The 23,144-nt window shown below is 50.8% G+C and overlaps 1 protein-coding gene across 1 annotated transcript in view; it reads left to right on the top strand.

Annotated features, from left to right (window-relative positions):
- ZNF423 (zinc finger protein 423) overlaps positions 1 to 18,426 on the top strand; it is a 272,189-nt gene extending 253,763 nt beyond the window's left edge. Inside the window, exons 4-6 of the mRNA XM_042781727.1 lie at positions 16,020 to 16,151; positions 18,025 to 18,140; positions 18,370 to 18,426. Coding sequence (XP_042637661.1) covers positions 16,020 to 16,151; positions 18,025 to 18,140; positions 18,370 to 18,426 — 305 coding nt within the window. The remainder of the gene's footprint in view (positions 1 to 16,019; positions 16,152 to 18,024; positions 18,141 to 18,369) is intronic.
- Positions 18,427 to 23,144: the final 4,718 nt, after the last annotated feature.

Raw genomic sequence — 23,144 nt, 5'->3', positions numbered from 1 at the left:
GCAGGGGTGAGCAAGAGAGAGCGGTTGAGCCTAGCTCTGAGAACAGCATAGTTCTGGGGGATGGCGGTCACCAAGAAGACTCAGTCTTGCTCTGTCATCATCCTGGGAATGGCCAATGACCCAGTATGCCAGAGGAGCTCTCAGAGTAGGTGTAGTGTCTGTGGCCCAGAGCCACGGGTCTCAGCTTGTATGTTGGGGACATCATCAAGCATAGGAACCCCAGGCCTGAATGGCCCAGGGTCAGTGTCCAGAGTTATACAGAGGGGGCAAGTGAGGGCGGTCAATCAACAAAACTATTATATTAGCAAGCAGTGAGCACCTGGTGTTTGTCTAGTCCTACCAAAAATACCAGATCCGTGAAAGAATGAATCTTTGTCCTCAGTGAAATTATCAGCCAGGACTTTTTGGTTGCAGGTGACAAAACTTAAGTTAGCTTAAGCAAAGGGAAGACTTTTTTTGAAAGTTACTTATTTATTTCACATAACTTATGCATCAGTTCAGGCAACTGGAACCAGGCAAATGTCTTGGAAAATGATGGGAAGGCAAGGCAGAGAGACCTGCTGGCTTAAAAATACAGTCAGAAATGAGCAAGGCCATGAGGGTGAGGAGGCCACTGGGGCAGGAGAGGCTGTGGATGAAAAACAAAAAAAACTCATTGCCATCAAGTTGGATCCAACTCATAGCAACCCCTTCTTGGGTTTCTGAGGCGGTATATATGCACACACGCGCGCACGCACACACTGCCTCGAATCGGATCCGACTCACAGCGACCCCTCCTTGGGTTTCTGAGGTGGTATCACTACGGAAGTAGATTGCCCAGGCTTCCTTCTGAGGAGCGGCCGGTGGGTTTGAACCTCCAGCCTTCTGGTTACCAGTCAAGTCCTTACGCAGAAAGCAAAGTAAGTAAGGGTTGGTGGGGCTTAGGCTGTCTGGCAGAAGAGTGAAGCCCCTTACACTTGGAGAATGAGAAGGTATTCATTTTCTAGGGTGCTGTGATGAAATGCCAAAGCTGGATGGCTTATAAAAACAGAAATTTACTGTCTCCATTCTGGAGAGTGGTAGACAAAATTAACTTGTCAGCCGGGCCACGTGCTCTCGGAAATCTGTAGAGGAAGATCTTTTCTTATTTCTCTCAGCTTCTGGTTGATGTTGTCAGCCGCTGTCGATTCAGCCCCTGACTCATCCACAGTGGGACTAAACGCTGCCCAGTCCGGCACTGTCCCCATGATGAATGTGGGTGGGATCATTGTGATCTGTAAGACGTTCATTGGCTGATTTCAGACGTAAATTGCTACACCTTTCTTCTTTTGTCTGTCTTAGTCTGGAAGCTCTGCTGAACCATATTCAGTGTCATGAAGGCTTCTGGTAGCCCCAGCCGTTCCTCAGCTTGTAGATACATCTTCCCATGACATCCTTCTACTGTCTCTGTCTCTTCTCCTCTTGAATTAAGGACACCACTCAGATTGGAGTAGGACCCATCCTACTTCAGTGTGACTTCAGATTAACTGATAATGTCATCACAGACCCTATTTCCAAACAAGATCATGTTCACAGTTACTAGGGGTTAGGGTCTTTATGGGGAACACAATTCGATCCATAACTGGGAGCCACAGCAGGATCTTGAGCAAGAGAGTGACCTGGTGGCCATGGAGCCTGGAGGCATTAGTGAGTCTGTGTGCTAGAGGAACTGCAGGGAGACGGCCCTGTAGGCATGGCACGATGAGGCAGAGAGGGTGGAGGGCAAATGTGCCAGGCTATATACCTATGACGATGTCTTTTCCAAGGAGGAGAAGACAGGACACCAGGCAGAGCTGTGTGGAGGGGCGTTCTTCTGTTCCATGCGTGGGCCTGGCGCTGCTCACATCTCATCACAGCCAATGGCAGCTGTTCCGCTTGCTGAGCCAGCATGGAGAGTCGAGGGGGCAGCCTCCACCCCCGCTTCCCAGCCTCGCAGCAGTTCACTTCGGTTTCCCCCCTTGTTGCAGGCTGCCTGTCCCCTTTCTCTGGGGGTAAGGGCTGTCAGCTGCTGTCAGTTAGCACTGTCACCTTGGGCTAGGGGTGGGAGCCACCCAGCCCTTAGATTTCAGAGTTACTGGCAGGAGGCGGACAGGAAGTCTGGCTGGGGGCAGAGGCCAACCAGCCGGCCTCTGGGACCTGGGCTGTAGGGTATGGGCTACCCAGAAGTGGCAGCTCCCCCCCACATCTGGTCTCTGGCTGCTGGACCCAAACCATTCCAGATAACTGTCTGGGAGAGCTCAGCTTGGGGAGCTGAACAATTCAACAAGTTCACGTTAAATGGAAGCTTGAAGAATCAGAAACATAGATAAGTAGGTGGATGGATGGGTGAGTCGATGGGTGGAGGGAGGAAGGGAGAAGGAAGGGATAGCTCGCAACTCTGACTCATGGTGTCCCTCTGTACCACAGAACAGAATGTTGCCTGGTCCTGCACCAGCCTCATGATCACCAGCACGTTCAAGTCCATCCTTACGGCTGTTGGTCCAGCATCTCCCAGGGCTCTCCCTTGTCCTCATTGGCCCTCAGCTTCCCCCAGCGCGGTATCCTCCTTCAACGATGGCTCCCTGCTGATGACATACACAGAGCAAGTGGATGGGACAGTGCTCTGCTGGGATCCATACGGTTTTGCTGGCTAATTTTTGGAAGGCCTTTCTTCCTAGTCTGTCTTGGTCTGGAAGCTCTATTGAAACCTGTGCACCACGGGTGACTCTGATGGTATTTGAAACACCAGTGGCATGGCTTCCAGCGTCATAGCAACACCCAAGCCACCACAGTACAGCAAACTGACAAACGGGGGTAGTGGTAGGGGGATCCAGTAGCCCTCATTTATTCTCAATCCTGGGTCCATTGGGGGAAAGCAGTAGCGCTGTGCCTGCCCTCCAGCGGAAGATATTTTGGTGGATTTGGGGGGAGAGGAACGTGAAGGAGAGAGGAGAATCCCACTAAGCACCGAGCTCAGAGGAGGAGGGCTGGGTGCACGGGGCTGTGAGCACTGCGACTGTCAGCCTTGCTCCATCTCTTGTGACTTTCCAGCTGCACTGAAGAACTGATCCCTCAGCGTCAGCCCAGTGCTTGTATTATTGTTAAAGTCAGGTGACTCCTTTGAAGGAAGTATCACTGATTTGAATTTATTCATTTATTCCATGTTGCGTTTGGATTTCCAATTTTAGCTTCAATTTTAATTTCACTCGGGTCACAGTAAAAGCCTGGTTCTTTGAGGTGTAGCCTGCAGAAGCAGGATGGAAAAACTGCGCGTACCACTTAGTGAAGCGTTACAAATCCAAGCATTTATTTCCTTGACTAACTACGAGGCTAAGCCATCTTACAAGGGGAAAGGGGAAAGGGGAAATGACCTGAATTCCTGAATTGGTCATTCTGTCTCTTTGCCTTGACAGCAGCAGGTGTCCCCTGCTGGCTGGTGTTTCGATGTTTCGTGGAGAGACCCAGGGAGCTGAGGACACAGGTCCCTGAATGAGAAGTGACTCGGTGGTGGTGTGTGGCACCAGGCTGCTAGACCAGCTAGAGACCCAGGTACTATTGCTCTAGTGCACAATCCAAAGTTACATTATTTAGTCACATCCTTGAGAGAAACAGCAGCAGTGCTGAATGCTTCTGAGCTCACCATGTTCTTACTGCCCTGGAGAAGGTGACCACAGAATTATCAGGGTGATGGTTTCAGGTGAAGGTCACATATATTCACAGCTAAGCATTTCCCATCCAAGGCTAACAAGCAGATGGAATAAGGTGTTCTTTGCAATGCTTTGAAACACCATACCAGAATCCAGTAATGTTTTTTAAGCACCTGCTTTGTACCAGATGAGAAGGAGCCCTGGTGGTGTAGTGGTTAATCCCTTGGCTGCTCACTGCAGGTCGGCAGTTCGAACCCACCAGGTACTCTGAGGGAGAAAGATGTGGCAGTCTGCTTCTATAAAGGCAACTTTGGAAACCCCACAGGCAGTTCTACTATAACCTATAGTGTCACTCTGAGTTGGAAACGGCTTGACAGTAATAGGTTTGGATGTGCCAGATGAAGTGCAGGAGACCCGGGCTGGATTTCCAGCCAGTGAACCTCAGGTGACGCTACCACCCATCTGTCAGTGGAGGCCGGCATTTTGCTACGAGGCTGCACAGGTTTCAGCGGAGCCTCCCGACTAAGACGGATTAGGAAGAAAGACCTGACAATCTGCTTCTGAACATCGGCCAGTGAAAACCCTGTGGCTCACGATGGCGACGGGGACAGCCTAGGACGAGGCAGCGTTTTGTTCTCTCGTGCACGCAGTCGCCATGAATTGGGGGCCAGCGCAACAGTACCTAATAACAACAACCTAAGCCATACACTGTTGTAGGCTCAGGGATTGCTACACTGAGCAAGACGGGAACCCACGCCCTCATGTTTGTGTACAGTCTAGCACAACACTGCCCAGTAGAACTTCCTGGAATGATGGAACTATTCTGTGCTGTGCAGATCAGTAACCTTTAGCCACACTAGGTATTGAGCACTTGAAATGTGGCTACTCTGACTAAGGAACTGAATTTTTAATTTTATTTCATTTTAATTAATTTCAGCTTAAATAGCCACATGTGGCCAGTTACTACCAAGTTGGACAGTGGGGATCTAGCAGATGCACACTTTGTAAAACTTTCCAATAAGATTCCATCATTATTTTGTAATCTCATCATAAATTTTTGCTTAGGGGTTTTGCTGAAAGGAGGGATACCCCCAGTCTCCTAAACATGGTCAAACGGGACTTTCAGGAAGTGGTGAATTTCAGCTTCTAAGCTTAATGCTTGATCTTTGTGCTTTAAGTATTCGTAACGGCGGGGACAATTCTGTGTCTGTCTGGACGGCGAACCTTGAAAAATGTTGCCTGCTTGCATTCTGCACGTGCATGTGTGTTTGTGTGAGTACACGTGGGTAGCTGTCTGGCTTTTGGATGCATCACCATTGCTCATTTTCTAAAAAAAAAATGATCTTGGTAGGGGAAAAACGATGTTGACAGCAGAGAAAACCCTTGTAGTAGAAGCGGGGGTAATTCATGCATCCCTGGCAGGTTTGGTGACAGTAAGGGTTTTGCAGCCTGCCTATCATGTTAATTGTATATTATTAGAGGCCGTTAATCTGAGGATTATTAACATGATGAATTTTTAGGGAATCACCTTGTCGAAAACTTTAATCTGAAGATCAGTGATACGTATCAGTAGGTGTTTGGTGTGTAAAGAATGAGCTATTTGTTTTTACCTAGTGGGTCCTCGGGAGGAGGTTGCAGGGCCTTCACTGTCTGCAGCGATTGGTCCTGCTTCTCTGCAGGTGGAGGGTGTGTGTGAGGAGGACTGGTGGATGTCTTTGGCAGGACAGGTTGAGCCCCAGAAGTCTTGAGTTGTAGAACTTTGGAGGCAAATAAGTTCTAAACTCTTCAGAACTCCAAGACCTGTCTTTCCTGGGAGGTCTCAGGGAAGGCTCCCTCCCTTCTGTCTGTCGTCTGCTCGATGATTCCCTCAGTTACTCTCTGGTTTTTTCCATTAAATGGGTGAGATTGTTACCTGCCGTCTCTTGATTATGCATCCAAGATCTGCTTTGTGAGTTTCCTTTTGCCGAAGACTGCCAGTCAGCGTGTCCTGAAAACTATTGACCCTCTGCTCAGAGAGCTGAGAGGTGGGTCCTGCCAGCTGTCCTAAGAAGTTAGCTGGCAGGGCTGGGCTCCTGGCAGTATGGGATTGCTGACTCTGTGGAGACTTCATCATAAATCCTGTCCGGACCAGGCAAGCTTTTGAGGGTCTTGGCCCACTGAGGCCTTTTGAGGTAGGAGCTTCTTTCATGGGCCCACTTACAGGGAGGGCTGGTCAAGGCCTAAGGGGGACCACATGCTCCTGAGTCATGTCAGCATCTCTGGCCCTGCTTGGACCCCCATGAATGTTCCACTGAGGTTAAAAGAGAGGAACAAGGAAAAGAACCACAAAGGAATAAGAACTTTTGGTCACAGGAGCATCAGGGAGGCAAGAAAGTAAAGTGACATGTCCAATGTAGGAAGCTGCAGTGAGCCTCAATTGAACAAAAGGGTTTTTATCTGGGCACAGTTTTGCCTTCCCAAATGTAGGTAGTCGATAGGGACGTTGGTGGTTCATTGGTAGAGTTCTTGCCTTTCATGTGGGAGATCCGGGTTCAGTTGGTGAGAAAATGTGCAGCCACCACCCATCTGCCACTGGAGGCTTGTGTGTTGTTCTAAGGATGGAGCTTCCAGGCTAGGAAGAAAGGCCTGGTGATCTGCTTCCTTAAATCAGCTAGTGGAAACCCTGTGGCTCACGAGTCTGATCCGCAGCCAGTCATGAGGATGGTGCAGGACCAGGCAGCATTTCAGTCCATTGTCCGTGGGGTCACCATGAGTCCAGGCTGACTCAGCGGCAATTAACAACAGCAGGGAGGTGGTGGAAGACAGACCCAAGAAAAAATGACATAGAAACATTTCGAAAATGGAAACAACATGGATGGACAGCTGCAACATTCCAGGTGCTGTCTCAGAGCTCTTTGGTCATTCACTGTGGCTGGGGAGGTAGAAACATGTACCACTGGGCATGTGGATTTCCCTGCCTCAGTGACACAGAGGGCTGTGTGTGCCATGCTACCAACCTTGGCAGTGTGTTTCAGGGTAGGATCACATCAGAAATAACCAGAACAGCAGTGATAGTGGTAGTAATAGTCCTGCAATGAGTATTCCCTATGTTCCTCTCTCTCTCTCTCTCTCTCTCTCTCTCTCTCATAACAGCCCTGTGAGCTGGAAAACTTTCTCCCCATTTCACAGACAAGGAGACTGAGGCCTGGAGGGGAAAGTACTTGGCCCAGTGTGGGTCTGAGGTAGAGCCAGGAATATCCCCAAATGGCCTCATTCTTAGCCTTTCCTGCTCCCACTCCTGAAAAGATCTAACCTTGATGGAACAAGGGTGAGTGGGGGCAGTCAGCATACTGGCCTGTTTGCCATGATAGAAAACCTCTGGGGGCAGGGCATGACCTGGAATCATTCTCAGGCTTAACTGACCCCTAGTGAAGATCCATCTGACGGGACTCTTAGGAGCAGTTGGTGAGTGGAACCATCTGGAGTCTCGTGATTTGAGTTTAGGAGGAGGAGAGACGGCGGAGTACTTTTAACTTCGGATAGCAGTGTCCTGGAGACAGGCTCAGCCAGAGGGCCACTCTCATCGAGAAAACCCTAGGGAGAGTGTGGTGGTGGCCGAGCCAGTGGCCTTCCCGGAGCATAGGATGAGGAAGGAAGGCCTGTGGTTGTCCTCCTTCCCAGCCTTTTCTCGACACCTGCCCTCAGGTCTCTCTGGCACCTCTGGTTAGCTTCTTGGCTTAGCACACACCTCTGGCAGAGGGCAGACCTGAAATAAAGCAAGAGAATCAAGACAGGCTGCAACTACACGTTAGGGTAATAAACAGCCAGTACCAGGAGACAGCTGACAGTCCCATCCCTTCGGTGGACTTTAACTGCATGCTGGTGGGTGCAAGAAGGCCCAGTGTTGTCCAGCAAAAATGTGGCGACGAGGGCTGGCAGTGATGGTGCAGTCTCACTTGCCTACACATGGAGATAACTGCGTTTTGCAAGATGGGCAGTTCAGCACTCCCCCTTTCTCCTTCCATCTGGTAGCCTCCTTTTGGACCTGCAACGTGGGTATATTGTGGCTGTAGAGTGATCAGAGGGGGCCGTTGGTGGGTACCTGGGTAAATAAGTATAAATAGTTTTCTTTCTGATATGTGACCGGATTATTTTCCAGTTGATTTCAAGCCTTGGCCCCAAGTGGCCCACAGATCAAAAAAAGATAAGGGTCAGTTACAAGGTTGAGCTCATTCTCTGTTACCATGGCAACTGACCTCAGGCAACCCTCGGAGGACTACACCCAGCTCCCCAGGTGATATTTTTACTGTCCACGCCATCAATCCCAAGCCTTTCAAAACTCAGACTGCCTAATTGTCAGGGCTCTGTTTTGAAGAGGCTCCGGGTCCCCAGTGGGGCCCCAGTTCAGGCTGCCAGAGCTCATTTATAAGCCTTTCTGAAGCACGGGGGACCATGAGCTGGGTCCCTCCTGGCCAGAAAGGCCTGGGAAGATACCCCCGGGGGAGGAGGAAGGGCACAGCCCATCCTCCAGGATTAATTAGAAAAATGTGAGCCCAGAATGGGGGCGGAGGTGGTGGGGTGTTCTGCCAGAAAAGCCTGAGCTTCCTTGAGTGAAGAGCGGCCAGAGCAGCCCAGAGCACCCTCTAGCATGGAGGCCTGGGGCAGCAGTGGTGTGGGTGGTCTGGGAGACCATTAGCTATCCCCCAGAGTCTCCAGCAGCCCCTCCAAAGGCACCCCATCGCATTTTCACCCCAATCATCATAATAGTCAATTTCACACTATTAGTGATTTCTCAATCTTGTGTAAAGTGTCGGGGAAAAAAAAAAAAAGATTTTAGAAAACTTTCCACCTTTTTTTGAGATCCGGGCTATGCCACCTTGGTTAAAAACACTGGGATGGCTATGAAAACGGCTTCATGACAACCATACTCCCCCAAGATCAGTGCTCCTCTGCAACTTTCTTAGACATCAGAGGCTCTCATATTTTAATGTGGGTCTGAATCCCTGGGAACTTTTTTAAATGCGGATTTTGATTCTGCAAGTTTAGGGTAGAGCCTGAGAACATGCACTTGTACCAAGCTTCCAGGTGATGCTTCGGCCGCTGGTCCAAGAACCATGCTCTGGGTAGCAGGAGGCAGGTTCTCGAGAGCCACCCCAAGATCAGCCCCTGCTCCCACTGAAGCCTTCTCTGATTCTCACCCAGCCTCCATTGAAGGACTTTCCCTCACCCCGGTTTTCTCTCTGACCCTTGTCAACTCCCAGCCCAAATGTCACCTCCCCCTCAGCCTGGCTTGATTAATTTCTTTGTGGTAATTAACGACAAATCAATAGATAAACAGCCTGGTCTGGCACCTAGATACTGTGACCTGCCTTCTTCTGTTCTGCCCAGAGGGTCTTTGTCTCCTTACAGGGGACAAAGAACAGAGGTCCCCATGGGCCCATGTCTCAATTTCCTGTTCTGTGCCTGTTCTCAGTTATTTATTGGGATGGTGGCAGAGGGCTCTCCCGGGCCATTGCACTCACCCATCACCCTCTTGCTTCCTCATTTGCCTGGACAAATGCCAAGCCGTCTGCTGCTTTTCTTCCAGATCTCCAGGTGAAATGTGGAGCCTGCTGGCCATGTCCGAGCCGAGGTCTCAACTTGCCCTGATCACTGGGGCCGTGATGGGTGGTGGTTCTCTGGAATTTAAGTCTGGCAAAGTTCATTACCAGGGCCGATGGCAAAGGGACCTTAGCTCTACGCAGCAGCTTCTGTATTCCTCGCATCACTTCTTCCTGCAGAAATGCTGTTGCCGGGACGCTGCTGCGGCCTGGGGTCGCTGCCCCCCACTGTCGGACTCGGGGGCTGCCTGCACCTCTCACTAGGGCGGGGTCCTCAGCCCTCCTGCCAACCTAGTGGGATCCACTAAGGGGACCCGCCACGCTCAGATGTGGAAAAGTGCAGGGTGGGTCTGTCTTCCCTCCTCCTCACCTGCACTTTTTGGATGAGCGAGAGTAGGTGGGGCTTACTGGTGGCAGGTCTCAAGTCTTGTGGGCTTGTCTTGTATTTTCTAATGCCAGAGAGGGCTGCTGGGGTGGGGGGAGATGAACAGCTGTCCCGCCTAGCTCTGCCACACTCCTGGTAGGGGACCATCCTCTCTTAGTGCCCATTTTATTTCCTTTCTGGTCAGTTGAGGAAGCCCCTTAATGTTTCATAACCCCAAACAGGAAATTATTGAAGATGAGAATGGCTTTTTATAAACCATCACACCCTGCAACGTGGTGGCTGAGGGAGACATCTGTGTATAATAACCAGCATTTACCACTACTGCCCCCCCCCATGAGGAGCTCTGGTAGCATAGTGCCTAAGGCACTTGACTGCTAACCAGAAGGCTGATGGTTCAAACCCACCAGCCACTCCTCAGAAGGAAGGTTGGGCAATCTACTTCCATAGTGATACTGTCTCAGCAACCCAAGGAGGGGTCGCTATGAGTCGGGGCCAACTCGACAGCACATAACAACAACAACAGCCCCCCCCCCATGTTCCAAGCATTGTACTGTTACATTAATCATTCTTTTAATATTTATTGAACAGATACCATGTGTTAGATCCTATTCTAGGAGGCATGCTACAGAACTGAGCAAAATACTCCCCATGAAGCATACATCACCGTGTGTGTGTGTGAATTAGTTAAATAATCAACTGCAAAATATGCTAGATGGGGGTAAGTTCAATGAAGAAAACTAAAAGAAACATAGTCCCCAGGTGGCACAAATGGTTAAAGATTTGACTACTAGCCAGAAGGTTGGTGGTTCGAATTCTCCTGGAGGTACCTTGGAAGAGAGGCCTGGGGATCTTCCCTATGGGGTGGTTCCACACTGCACATGTGGGGTCTCCATGAGTCCAATCACCTTGCCGGTGACTAACAGCAGCAAAAGCAACAAGACGCCAGGCAGGGTGGTGGAGGTGCATCCTGTTTTAGCCAGGAATGTCTGGTAGGACCTCTCTGAGGAAAGTCACTTGCACAGACTTGAAGGAAGGGGCAGTGAGATGGCCTGGGCGAGAGGGCAGCAAGTCCAGCAAGTGCAGATGTCCTGGGTCAGAGCCCATTTGGCTACCTCCTTCCCCTTTTCTCATGACATTCAGGGAGGTGAAGTAACACACCCAAGCACACACAGCAAGGACCTGATGGAACTGAGTCTCAGACCCAGATGTTTCTGGTTCTAACTTTGGTGCCAGTAATTGCTGCTTCCTGAATCAAGGTGGCTAATTAGGCACCCCATCAGCACGAGGCACAGTCACTGGCTCTGTCCTACAGAGGTCCATGCGTTCATGGCGTTATTACTCCCAGGTCAGCGACCCCGAGTGGGGTCTGTGATACAGAAGGGCCAGGCCAGGCCCACCAATATGGCGGAGCCGGTTGCACTCAGCGCAGCAGAGCCCAAGAACAATGCCCTGCCCACTCCCCCTGCAGCCTGCTGCTCCTCCCTCCCGGGCAGCAAATTATGGCCTCGGAATGTGTGCCTGGGCCTGCCTTTGACATCAGCAGGGCCCACCTGAGCTTCACCTTCAGGATTCTGATAATCAGCTCTCTCTCCTTCTGGCTTCCCCCAAGACCCGTATGGAAATAAGTATGTGTCTGCCAGGGATCAAATGCTTTTGGAGACAAAAGTCGGTACCGAGGACATTACAGGGAGCTATCATCTCTGCACGATGCCCTTCCACAAAGCCCTCTACTCCTCTTTTGGGCTGACACAGTTTCAGCCTGAAAGGTTCCAGCAGGCCGACTTGGTTTTAAGCAAAAGCGCGTCCTATTATTTTTTTGAGAAATGAAGTGTAAAATTAACACTTATTATTCCTGCACACAGGAAAAAAGAGAGGGAGAGGGACTCTGGGATTTTCGTGCTTGCTGCGTTGTTTGTTTGGCAGTTTGGGTTTTTATTTATTTCTATTATTTTTTTTAAATCATAATAAATCAATAGATTTCCCCATACCAGCCCCGACTTATGGGGACTGGGAGGCAAGATCTGGCCCAGTGAGCAGGAGCAATCTGCATTTTACCTTACAAATGAGCGAGACTGCATAATTCACTTGAGTTACGGTGTCTCTCTTATGGATGCCTGTCATGTGCCCGCTCTCTTAAAAAAAAAAAAGGAGGGGAAGTTATGGTACGTCTTAACTCACAAAATCCACCAGCTCCCACGTCGAGGTGGAAGTGTGTGCGGTCTCTCAGACAGCTTTGTCATTCTGCTCCAAGGTGTCGGCTCAGTGCCCTGTGATCTTATATAATTCAGGAAAGTTATTCTCGGAGGGTGCCGCTATCTGCAGACCCCGCATCTCGGGATGGAATGAGCGGTTGTCAGCACCAGCGGGACGAGAGTGATGGTGGTGGCGGATTCTATCAATATCCATGGGCGCACTCAGAGTGGGTCACAGGCACGCCAAGGAGTGTTTGTCACACTAACTAGGGCAGCGCCTCCCAGCCCTCCCCCCTCCTTCCTGGATGGTTTTATAGGCAGAGGTGCACATAATGGACACCCAAGGGAGCCCCTCAGGAGCCCCTCCAGTCAAAGAAGGCCTCATCATTCAGGAAGGAGATTTGCAAATCAAAAGGTCTGGCCTCGAGGGGGAGCGATTCCCAGAGCTATGGGAACCCCCTAGGCTTTATTATTTTTTCACCCCATTTTTACTTTCGGCTTCTTTTATTCTTCCTCTCTCCTTTTCATGGGCTTGACTCTTTTGGGTAGCCACTTGAGGGAGAACGAGGAAGGGGACTGGTGACACTGAGTTGTCTGTGGGGCTCTTGATCTAATTATCCCAGAACCTTCCGTTGACACTGGTTTGGGGCTGCGGTTGCCTTCAGTGGCAGCCGCTTAGGCCGGGAACTAGCTTGGAGCGCCAGATCTGCCCGGCTGTGCACATATTTATGGATGTGGGCGCTGGGTGTAGCTGCGGCCGTGAATCAAGGGTGATGAATTGCTCAGCACTCGGAGAATGGAAACTGACTGTCAGACATGATTTCTCTGATTTATAAGTTGCAGGCGCCTTCTTTGTCCTCTTGTTTGTGTATCAGACGAACACGTCTCCATTCATAGCCAAGTGGTTAAAGGCCCCCTGCCCGGCAGAGAGCAGCCAATCTCCTTTTGCCAGCTCAGCTCTGAGAGCTGGCTCTGGGCATCTCTCCTCTGCGAGTATTTCCCAAACCCCTTCTGTGGGCTGGATGCTTTGGGGGATGTCGAAGGAAAAGATGTTGCCTGGTTGTCAGGATCAAAAATACTCACAGGTTGTAGTTATATGAGTCTAGTCCATGCCAGGGCCGCTGTGTGCAAGGATAGGGGGTAGCATGCACTGGAACAATCAGAGAAGGCTGCCTGGAGGTGGTGTGTACGTAGAATACATACATATACATGTTGTTTTGTTGTTATGTGTCGAGTCGCATCCGACTCATAGCAATCCCTCTGGTTTCTGAGGCAATATCACTACAGAAGTAGATTGCTCAACCTTCCTTCCCAGGAGTGGCTGGTGGGTTTGAACCACCAGCCTTCTGGTTAGCAGTCAAGTGCCTTAGGCACTATGCTACCACAGCTCATTTACATCTACATAGGGGTGTTTTTGTATCCTACTCAGAGACCACCCTGACTGTGTTAGCTCAGCAAGTACTTCTGAACCCATTTCTATTCCTGATAAATGCAGTTTTCCCAGCAAATAGGGTTGGTGCAAAAGTTCAAATAGGAAAGTTTGGTGGCACAAACTGTTCAACACTCGGCTGCTAACCAAAAGGTTGTTGGTTTGAACCTACCCAGAGGCGCTGCACAAGAAAGACCTGCAGATCAGCTCCCATAAGGATTATAGCCAAGAAAACCCTAATAGGCAGTACTGCTCTGTCACTTAGGGTCACTATGAGTCAGGACTGACTCTGTGATACCTTACAGCAGCAGCAATGGTAACATATCTGTCATAAACTATCATAGCATATCTGCTGTCCATTTCTACAACCCTCTGCCTCATTAATGTCCAGGGGTGTCTTCATTCTAATAGGGAGGTGATGTCAAATGTCATAGTGGTGGCTCATTCATTCATTCACTCACTCATTGAACCCATCCTCTGTGGCAGGCACTAGGAAGTATTATTTGTGGTGTGTGTGTGTGTGTGTGTGAGGGGGGTCTCTGGAGTAGCCCCCACACTGTAGGCCATCTCTAATTATGATCAGAGGCTCCCCAAGGGAACTGGAGGACGTGCATGGGCCTGTGAGGCGAGTGTGCTGAGCCCGCCCTGTGTCCCAAAACTTGTCAATGAATTCCTTTTCCACGAGTATAAACGGAAGCTCTGCTCCAGTCTCTGTCAGATGCATGTGGCCTAGTTGCCGAGGCTCCAGGGGCACGACAAACACCCGGTAGATTCCAGCCAGTGGGCTATGTGGGGCAGGCCCACCTGCACGCGCACGTGTGTGCACGCGCCTCTGCTGCATGGTGCCTAGGGGCATGCGGGCGGCTGGGCCAGGGGAGTGCCTGCTGTCCCTGCCAGCCCCTGCCAGGGCCTGGGGAACCAGGGACTCACCATGAGCCTCAGCCCATCTGTGGTCATGTCTTGCCACCGGCAGAGCCCTCTGCTACCTAATTCTTGCTTTTGAGGGCGAATCGGAGCACCTGGTGCCTTTGTCAGGCTGGTTCCCTAGAGGAGCCCAAAGGGGAGCCCGTGTCCTTGGCTGCCCCAGATAATACTCCAGCCAGTGCTGACGTGACCGGCAGAAGACACTTACTGAGCTCTTGCTGTGTACCACAGGCTGTTCAAAACCCCTTTTGTGTGTATTAACTCATTTAATCCTCACATCAACTGTTGGAAGAAAGCTATCCTTGGGTGTTTTAGAAAACAGGAAACTGAGGCACAGAGAAGTTACGTAGTTTGCCTGAGATGACACACTGTGTGGCAGAGCCAGGATCCCAACCATAGGTGATGTGACAGTCGAACCTGGTCATTCTCTACCACCCACAGTAATCGCTGGGCCACATGGGTTACAGGCGCCACCCCGCCATCCTCCCATGTCCCTGAGATGGGGACGCAGGCTGTCCTTGTGCTGAGGAGTAAAAAGGTGCAGGGTGCCCAGCAAGGGAGAGGGTCAGGATGTGAACCCAGGTTGGCATGATTTGATGAGGGCGCCACACCTGGCTCCACGCCACCTCTCACTGGCCCTTGGAGCTCTGTTCCCTGCCACCTTTGAGTAAAATTTGGGGTCACAGAAGCTCCCAGGTGGGAAGATGAGCATTGTTTTGATCTGGAAGCAGGAGAGGGAGACTGTCCATTGTCCATAATCCAGCGGGAAGGCCATCTGTTTCAAAAAGAGAAGAGAATGTCCTTGCTTTACTGCAACAGCTTCCAGTGGCTGCACAGCACATGCAGACTAAAATCCCAAAGTGCCACAGTGGCCAACAAGCCCTCGCCTCTGCATACCCTGTGCCTCTGACCATGTCTCCATCTCTCTTCTCACCCCTCTGGGCTCCAGACCCCTCTGTGGCCCTGGCGGAGCTTCTAGCAGCTTTTGTCTTCACCCCTCTTCCCAAAATGCTTGCATCGCACCTACTTACTTCACCCCCTGACCCCGTATTATGTATTGATCACTCTTATTTTTTGTGTGTCTCTCCCACCACTTGAATGTGGTTAAGGACATTGCCTGTTTAGTTTCCTGCAGAATCCCTGGCTCATAGCACAGCGCCTGGCACGTGGTAGCTGCCATCAAGTTGGCCTCCAACAGTGAATGACACGCACAGTGGAACCAAACTCTGCCTGTCCTGCTCCATCCTCACCGTCAGTGTGGGTCAGACCATTGTGGTCTATAGGGTTGTTTTCATTGGCTTATTTTTGAAAGCAGATTGCCAGGCCTTTCTCCCTAGTCTAGAAGCTCAGCTGAGATCTGTCTGCATCCCAGCAACACTTAAGCCTCCACTGACTGACGGGGGTGGCCGTGCTTGAGGTGCATTGTTCAGGAATCGAACCTGGGTCTTCTGCCTGGAAAGTGAGACTCTATACCGAGCCGCCAATGTCCTGTACTTTGGAACTAGTGAGCTCGTATTCACTGTGAATAATAAATGTTTGAGTGAACATTTAAAAGCCCTGGACCTTTTCCCCACAGTGACTTGGTCTGGGGATCCAAGCTGTTTAATACAGCCGGCATACCTTGTTGTAGGAAAAATTATAGCACATGCTGTCTTTTCGGGCCTGATCTTTGGAGCCTGCCTACTGGGGTCCCCAGTGGTTGGACCACCCACAGCTGGTATAGACCTTGGTATCTGTGCCCCCCACACCAGCCCTAGTTATGGGGCTCAGGGAGAGGCTGGCATTGGGGCTACTGGGGGCCTTGTGGGCTTTTGCCATTGGATGTGGGGTACAGGGTTGCTGACCAGTTGTGGGTTTCTGTTGTAGAGGAAGGCATCAACCACGAGTGTAAGCTGTGCAACCAGACGTTTGACTCCCCAGCCAAGCTCCTCTGTCACCTCATTGAACACAGCTTTGAGGGCATGGGTGGCACCTTCAAATGCCCCGTGTGTTTCACAGGTAAGGTGCCTGGCCCTGTTCCCAGCAGGGGAGTATGAAGGGAGAGGGATGGGACCCAGGGATGCAGCCCTTTCATTCCTTGACTCTAGCATGTGCCACTCCCCTTCCCTCTGTAGGCCTGATGTGGCCCAGGAACGGGGAAGCCCTGCGGGATCAGTAGGCCCATAGCTTGCCTCCCTCCATGCAGAACTAAGGCTCCAGCCCTCCATCTCAATGCTCTCTGGCCTCTGCTAGGAGACAAAGTGAGTGGCACCTTTCCCTCTACTCACCCCTGCACAGGACAGCTGGAAATCTAGCCTTGGCCCCTCTCCCCTTTATAGAGTGGCTTCACGTTTGTCTCCAGAGCTGAGAACTCTTCCAGCCCCTGCACGCACCTCCTTGTCCCCTCCTCATTCCTAACTCAGGCACATTTGCCCAACTCCCTGTCCCCATGCTCTGTCCCTGCCCACTCCAGGCTGGGGGGGTACAAGGGCAGCTCTGCCGGCCAAGTTCCCAGTCCCAGCCCCCAGGCTGGCTGCCTGCCCAGGCAAGTGGCTGTCCCGGCCTGAGGCGAGTCTCAGGGGCTCTGTGGCCCCCCTTCTGCTGCCCAGATGGCAGCCGGTGTGCGTAGGGGAGCCTGGCCTTCCCCTGCCTCCCCGACATCTGCCGTCTGCCGCGGCGGGAAGCCCACCCTGGGGAGGGTGCCTAGTGGGAGGAGATCTCTGAAACAGCCCCCTCCCCAATAGACAGTGGCTTTGGGGCTGGGTCCTGTGTGCACCAGGGCCTGGGTGCCTCACGGCTCCTGCCACAGTGAAGCCAGGGCTGCAACCTGCTCCATGCCGGGTCAGGGGAGGGGGCTGTGCTATGCAGAAGCCCCCCTCACACACAGCTCAGGGCTCCGGAGAGCCCTGGAACACCCCAGTGCCTCTTCCCCCTCTATCTCAGGAGCCCTTGCCCATCTGTTAGCATTGCACCCTGTGGGCTGGGTGGGGGCTGGCACCAAGGAGCCCCAGCTGCCAGGTCTGCTGATCCAGGGCTCCTACCAGGGACTTGAGGATGCTGACAACAACCCCAACAGCAAGAATAGCAATCCGTGTGTACTGCACACCTTTGTGTAGCAGACACTGTGTGGAGTTTATCTAATTCAAATCTCGGATCTGCCATCTGCTAACGGTGAAAATTAGGCTACTCATTTAACATGCCCGGTGCCTCAGCTTTCCTTTCTATAAAATAGGAAAAACACAGTGCCTGTCTTATGCTGTATTCAAGGAGTTCACAGGTGGAAAATACCTGGCAAATGATGATGGTGATTAGGAGGTTGGCAGCCAACGTTCATTAGTCCCAGCATGGTGCTGTTGGTTACTGCACTCAGCTGCTAACCAAAAGGTTGGCAGTTCAAGTCCACCCAGAGGCACCTTGGGAGAAAAATCTGGTGATCATCTTGCAAAGAATCAGCCATTGACAGCCCTGTGGAGCACAGTTGTGCTCTGCCACACCTGGAGTCACCTTGAGTCAGTATAGACTCAGTGGTGACTGACTGCTTTAACACCCGTTAGGTTAATCATGGGCCAGACCATCTTTTAAGCACTTGACAAGTAGCAACCCTTTTGATCCTACCAACCACCTCACGAGGTACATACCTTAGTGATCCCATTTTTCAGATGAGGAAACGGAAGCACAGAGAGGTTAAGCAACTTACCCAGTGTTGCACAGCCACTAAGTGGCAGAGCTCAGTGTACCTGGCTCCAGATCCCCCTCTAATAGGTGCTAATACTCTTCCCATAGCTTATTGCTTTCTAGCCATGCTCCTGCTGGGAGATACCTGCTTGTCAGCAATGTGGGGAGGGCTGGGCAGCCTCGGAGTTTGCCCTCTGACAGTGATGTCTGTCTCCAGTCTTCGTCCAGGCCAACAAGTTGCAGCAGCACATCTTTGCTGTGCACGGACAGGAGGACAAGATCTACGACTGCTCACAGTGCCCACAGAAGTTCTTCTTTCAGACCGAGCTGCAGGTGAGTGCCTCAATCACGCCCACACCCCTCCTTGTGTTCGTTGGTTTCCCCTGTTGCATCAAGAGGGTGTCAAGGTTAAGCCTAGATGGAGGTCTTGGGCCTGGCACCATCTCTGGCCGGAAAAGTAACGGCCGGCAGGACTTGTACTTGTGACTCTGGAACTGGTGGCCAGCCCTCCTGGCTGCCATGGGGTGTTGGCCTCCTGGTGTCTGCTGGCTGAGATTCACAGGAGAGCTGGACTGTGGCAGGCTGGGCCCTGGAGCAGGACTCAGAGGCCTCCATTTGAGGTGCTTCCGTGACAGGTCCCTTCCCCTTGTGGGGATTCCATTCCCCACTGATGCCGCACGATGGCATTTGACTAAACTTAGGTTGTGTGGCAGGTAGCCTGTGTGGCTTGTGGCTCTGTCCTCAGGCTGTGTGGGAACTGAAGCCCGGTCTGGGGCCTCAGAGCCTCCAGCTTGGCCATGGAAGCCTTAAAAGTAAGGGCTATGGATGTCTGGTCGGTCCCAACTCAGTAAGGAGCAGCTGGTGACACACAGGTCCTGAAACTGAAGTGCCTCTTAGGTGGGGCACAGGAAACCATGGCCTTGAACAGCTTCCTCCCTCACTGCCAGGGTCTGCAGTAGCCGAGAGGAACTAGGGGAAACTGTAGTTGTCCCTAGGCACCTGAGGCCACTCTCCTTGGGAGCGTCTCACCTGTTACTGGTTTTCTGAGGGCCTGAAGCTGTTGCCAGGTGTCCCTGCCTTCTCACCCACTGGATTTGGCAGGTAATGCATAAGTTGTACATGTACAATAGCATCACACACACAAAGGAAAATTGGACACACATAGTGTCTAGCACATGTACAAACAGAAAGGTAATTTACAGAGAGTGATAGGACATACATACAGAAGAATGCCATACACAGAGCAAAATACCAAACCCAGAAAGGGACACAGCACCCTTATAGCCCCAGAAATACCACATGTTGTCTTGAGTTTGACCCAAAGGAGTCTGTGGGTATCATGGATGGTCTGTCAGGTATAGCATGAAAAAGTAAGACTCATGCAGGAAGGCCAGAAAACAATTAGAATTTAATTTAGTGTTCACAGGTTCCTCAGTGAAGGACCACAGAGGGGCTTGTGCCTGGAACCAGTCAACAACAAACTGGAACATGTGTATGATATGCAGGATGGAGTTAGCTAGGTTTTGCTTAAAGCCTCATTGGTCAGTATAAAGGATTCCAGTGCATAAGCATGGGGAAAGGGAGAAGTTTTCATCACACAGCATGACCAGGAGGGGCTGGGCGTAACTATGACTACGAAGGACTGGGTTACATGATAGCGGTAGGATTTCCATCATGGGAAACCATATGAAGCATAGCTGGGAGGGATAGTTAGAGGCTGCAGCTGTTGAGAGACCATGTGGCAAGACAGGAATGGCCTATGTCAGAAACTTGTGATGGGGCAACTGAGCCCACACACATTGCCATGGAGTCAATTCCAACTCACGGCAACCTTATAGAAAAGAGTACAACTGCCCCATAGGGTTTCCAAGTAATCTTTATGGAGCTCTGGTAGTGTAGTGCCTAAGGCATTTGGCTGCTAACCAGAAGGCTGGTGGTTCAGACCCGCCAGCCACTCCTCAGAAGGGAGATCGGGTAATCTATTTCTGTAGAGATACTGCCTTGGAAACCCAAGAAGGGGTTGCTATGAGTCAAAAATGAATCAATGGCAGTAAGTTTGGTTTTTTTTTTTTTTTTTCAAATCTTTATAGAAGCGGACTGCCACATATTTCTCTTGTGGAATGACTTGGGAGTTTGAACTGTTGACCTTTTGGTTACCAACCAAGCACCTCTCTGCTGCCAGGTCTCCTTACGCCAGGACAACTAGGAGGAATTAATGGATACCGAGTCAGCAAACTATGTAGAACACAAATTGGCCTTATGACACACCTACACACAATCTGAATTGCCACAAAATGACACACTGAATTGCCATGTACTGAGAATACTGCTCCCATCAGTTAGGGTACAGGTTAGGTTTTGCTGCAGTAACAAGCACCCTCTAGATTGCTGTGTCTCAAATCAACAAAGATTCATTTGTTCTCATGTTACATAGCCAGGCAGGTGATGGGGAACCCTGCTTCCGATAATCACTCAGTTGCCTGGGCCGCTGGCAGTCCATCTCAACCCATATGTCCATGGGTACTGAAGCACAGGGAAGGATGGAATTGATCATGCACCAGCTCTTACAGCTTAGGCTTGGAAATGCCACACCTCCGCCTCCCACATCTTATTGGCCAAAGCAAGTCAGGTGCCTGATTTCAAAGTAAAGTAATGCCACCCAGTGCCTGGAAAGAAAGAAGAGCTGCCATTTGTCAGCCCTAATGACAACCAGGCATTGCATGTCCACAAGGGTGTAGACACACACTGAGAAGCACCCCCTCCAGAATCCCACCCCTCATATGCATGGAGATGTCCTACCTGACTTGTTATGGTGAAATGAGTTCCTTTATGTGGCCTTTTGCCTTGGGTCTTTGGAAAAACAGTTTAAGAGATTTTCCCCTTAAATTCTAATGAGTTACCTTTGCCCTAGTTTTCTACCCCAGAGGTTTGTTACATTGTCTGTTGTTACAGCGATAAACAATCTGGCTTGATACTTTTGGTCCAGTCCTAGGCTACAGCTTGCCCTGTGATTGGTATGCACCTTGCAGGGATTGGTCAATATACTGTGCAAATGAAGTGACTATTTAATATGCAAATGAAGTGTCTATGGTCTATGCAAATGAAATGTCTGTGACCTACTAAGAGGGACTTGGTCAGTTTGTGGCCCTAGCTGGGAAGGGCCTTGCCTTGAAATTGACAAGGAGTTTGTGTGTGTGTGTGTGTGTGTGTGTGTGTGTGTGTGTGTGTAGCTCTGGTGGCATTGTGCCTAAGGCATTTGGCTGCTAACCAGAAGGTTGGCAGTTCAAACCCACCAGGCACTCTGCAGAAGGAAGACTGGGCAACCTACTACCATAAAGATTTACAGCCTTGCAAACCCCAAAGGGGTTGCTATGAGTTGGAATTGACTCAATATATATAGTGCCTAAGGCATTTGACTACCAGAAGGCTGGTGGTTCAAGTCCACCAGCCACTCCTCGGAAGGAAGGTTGGGCAATCAATCTACTTCTGTAAGTGATACCTCCTTGGAAACCCAAAGAGGAGTTGCTATGAGTCGGATCCGACTCGGTGGCAGTGAGTTTGATTTGTTTTTTTGTGTATGTATATATATACACACACTGTCCCATAGAGGGTTTCAGATAGGAAGAAGAAAGAAGAAAAAAAGAAGCAGAGTGAAAGAAAGAGAGGAAGCAAGAAGCTCTTGAAAGAGTTGTGAACAGGTAAAGGGCTGTAACACTGAAGACAGTAAAAGGCCCAGAAAGGGCTCAGCAGCAGAGGCAGCGCAACAGATGATGAGGCCAGGAAGAACCCGTCTTCAGGGGGCCAAGAGGGTCTGCCCTGATGGGATTGAGAAGAGTGTGTATGGCAGAGAGAAGGGCCTGCCTGTTTGCATGGCTGAGAGGTAGGAGAGGCCTTTCTTACCTGCTTCCTAATCCTGACCCTGATCCCAAGTTGTACCCTGTTACTTCCTTAATAAACCACTTAACTGTAAGTATGGTCTGTGAGTTGTATGTGGCCATTGCAACAGATTGTCAAACCCAGAAGAGAAGGGAGGGACAGCTGGTGTCAGAATTGGTAAAAAGGTTGGAGAATGGAGGTATGTCTGACCTCCACCTCTTTGGGCTCAGCCTTGGGCTGATACTGGTCATTCTCTCCCCTGAAGTTAGTTACTCTCCTACCATTTTACATTCTCCAGTCTCCTATCCTGCCCTCAAATAAAATGTCTTTGACCAAGGCAACCAGGCAGGGTCACAACGCCATCTGACGCTTGGGCGGTGACATTGGTGCCACTCTTCTGAGGTGGAGGGCTATAGCCTGTAACCTGTGGAAAGCCAGACTCCACCTTCCAGTGCTACTACTGTTGCCCACACAGCCAGGCCTGGGCCCAGCCTGTCCACAGGAAGTAAGAATAGGCCCCTGGGGCTACAGAGGGCAGATTCGCCATCAGATGGTCAGGACTCCAACCCCACCATAGGCCCTGTGCCAGGGCTGAGCAGGCAGAGCTGACTCAGCCCTGGCCTCTGACTGTGAAGGGCACCTAGTGGTTCCCTGGAAAACCGCTCTAAGTTCCCATAAGTTCTCAGTTTTATGGTTACTCATGTAGCCTTCATCCCATTGTCATAATGCAGGATGGAATTAGGGACCCAGTTTTACAGGCCCAGGTCCACTTGCACCTCCACAAGCATACCAGGTGAGAAAAGGTAGATATACCAGGGCCATGTGACCCCACACAAGACCTATCACCATCACCCATGGATCACACACAGAGTGCACGCCTCTGTGCTGAGGACGTGAGAAGGAACAGCCAGCTGTCCTCTCATTGGACCAAAGGGGACAAGTACTGGGTGCCTGCTGTACGTGCCATCCAGGCAGCCTCCTCATGTGCACACTGTGCCTCTCTCCCATTCCCAAGTGCAGTCTCTGCAACCTGCCTTACCGTACCTGCCTTACCTGCTTGGCCCAGTGACCAAAATAGGTTTTGAGTCCCCTGACAAATGAAGCTTTTTTATAGCCCAACTCCACAGGCTTCCTTTGAACCCATTAAAAAAAAGAGAAGAAAACTTGCTGCCAAGTTGACTCCAACTCCTGGTGTTCCATTGGGTTTTCTTTCCTTTATTTCTTACTGTGATTTGGGTGAAAGTTTACAGAGCAAATTAGTTTTCCATTCAACAATTCATACATGTTTTGTTTTGTGACATTGATTGCAATCCCCCGGTGTAACAACACTCTTCCCACTTCCTCCCTGTGGTTACCGTCCTTCTTTCCCATCCTTTCTTGACTTCTGAGCTTTATTGCTGGGCCAGTGCTGCCTTTCTGATCTCATATGGTTGGTTGGTCTAAGGAGCACGTACCTCCCAG

This window comes from Orycteropus afer, unplaced genomic scaffold (assembly GCF_000298275.1).
Source record: "Orycteropus afer afer isolate SDZICR_OR568_19922 unplaced genomic scaffold, OryAfe1.0 scaffold00009, whole genome shotgun sequence".
In the NCBI taxonomy this organism is placed as follows: Eukaryota; Metazoa; Chordata; class Mammalia; order Tubulidentata; family Orycteropodidae; genus Orycteropus; species Orycteropus afer.
The sequence above is the reverse complement of the archived record's forward strand: the minus strand, read 5'-3'. Positions and strand labels throughout refer to the sequence as shown.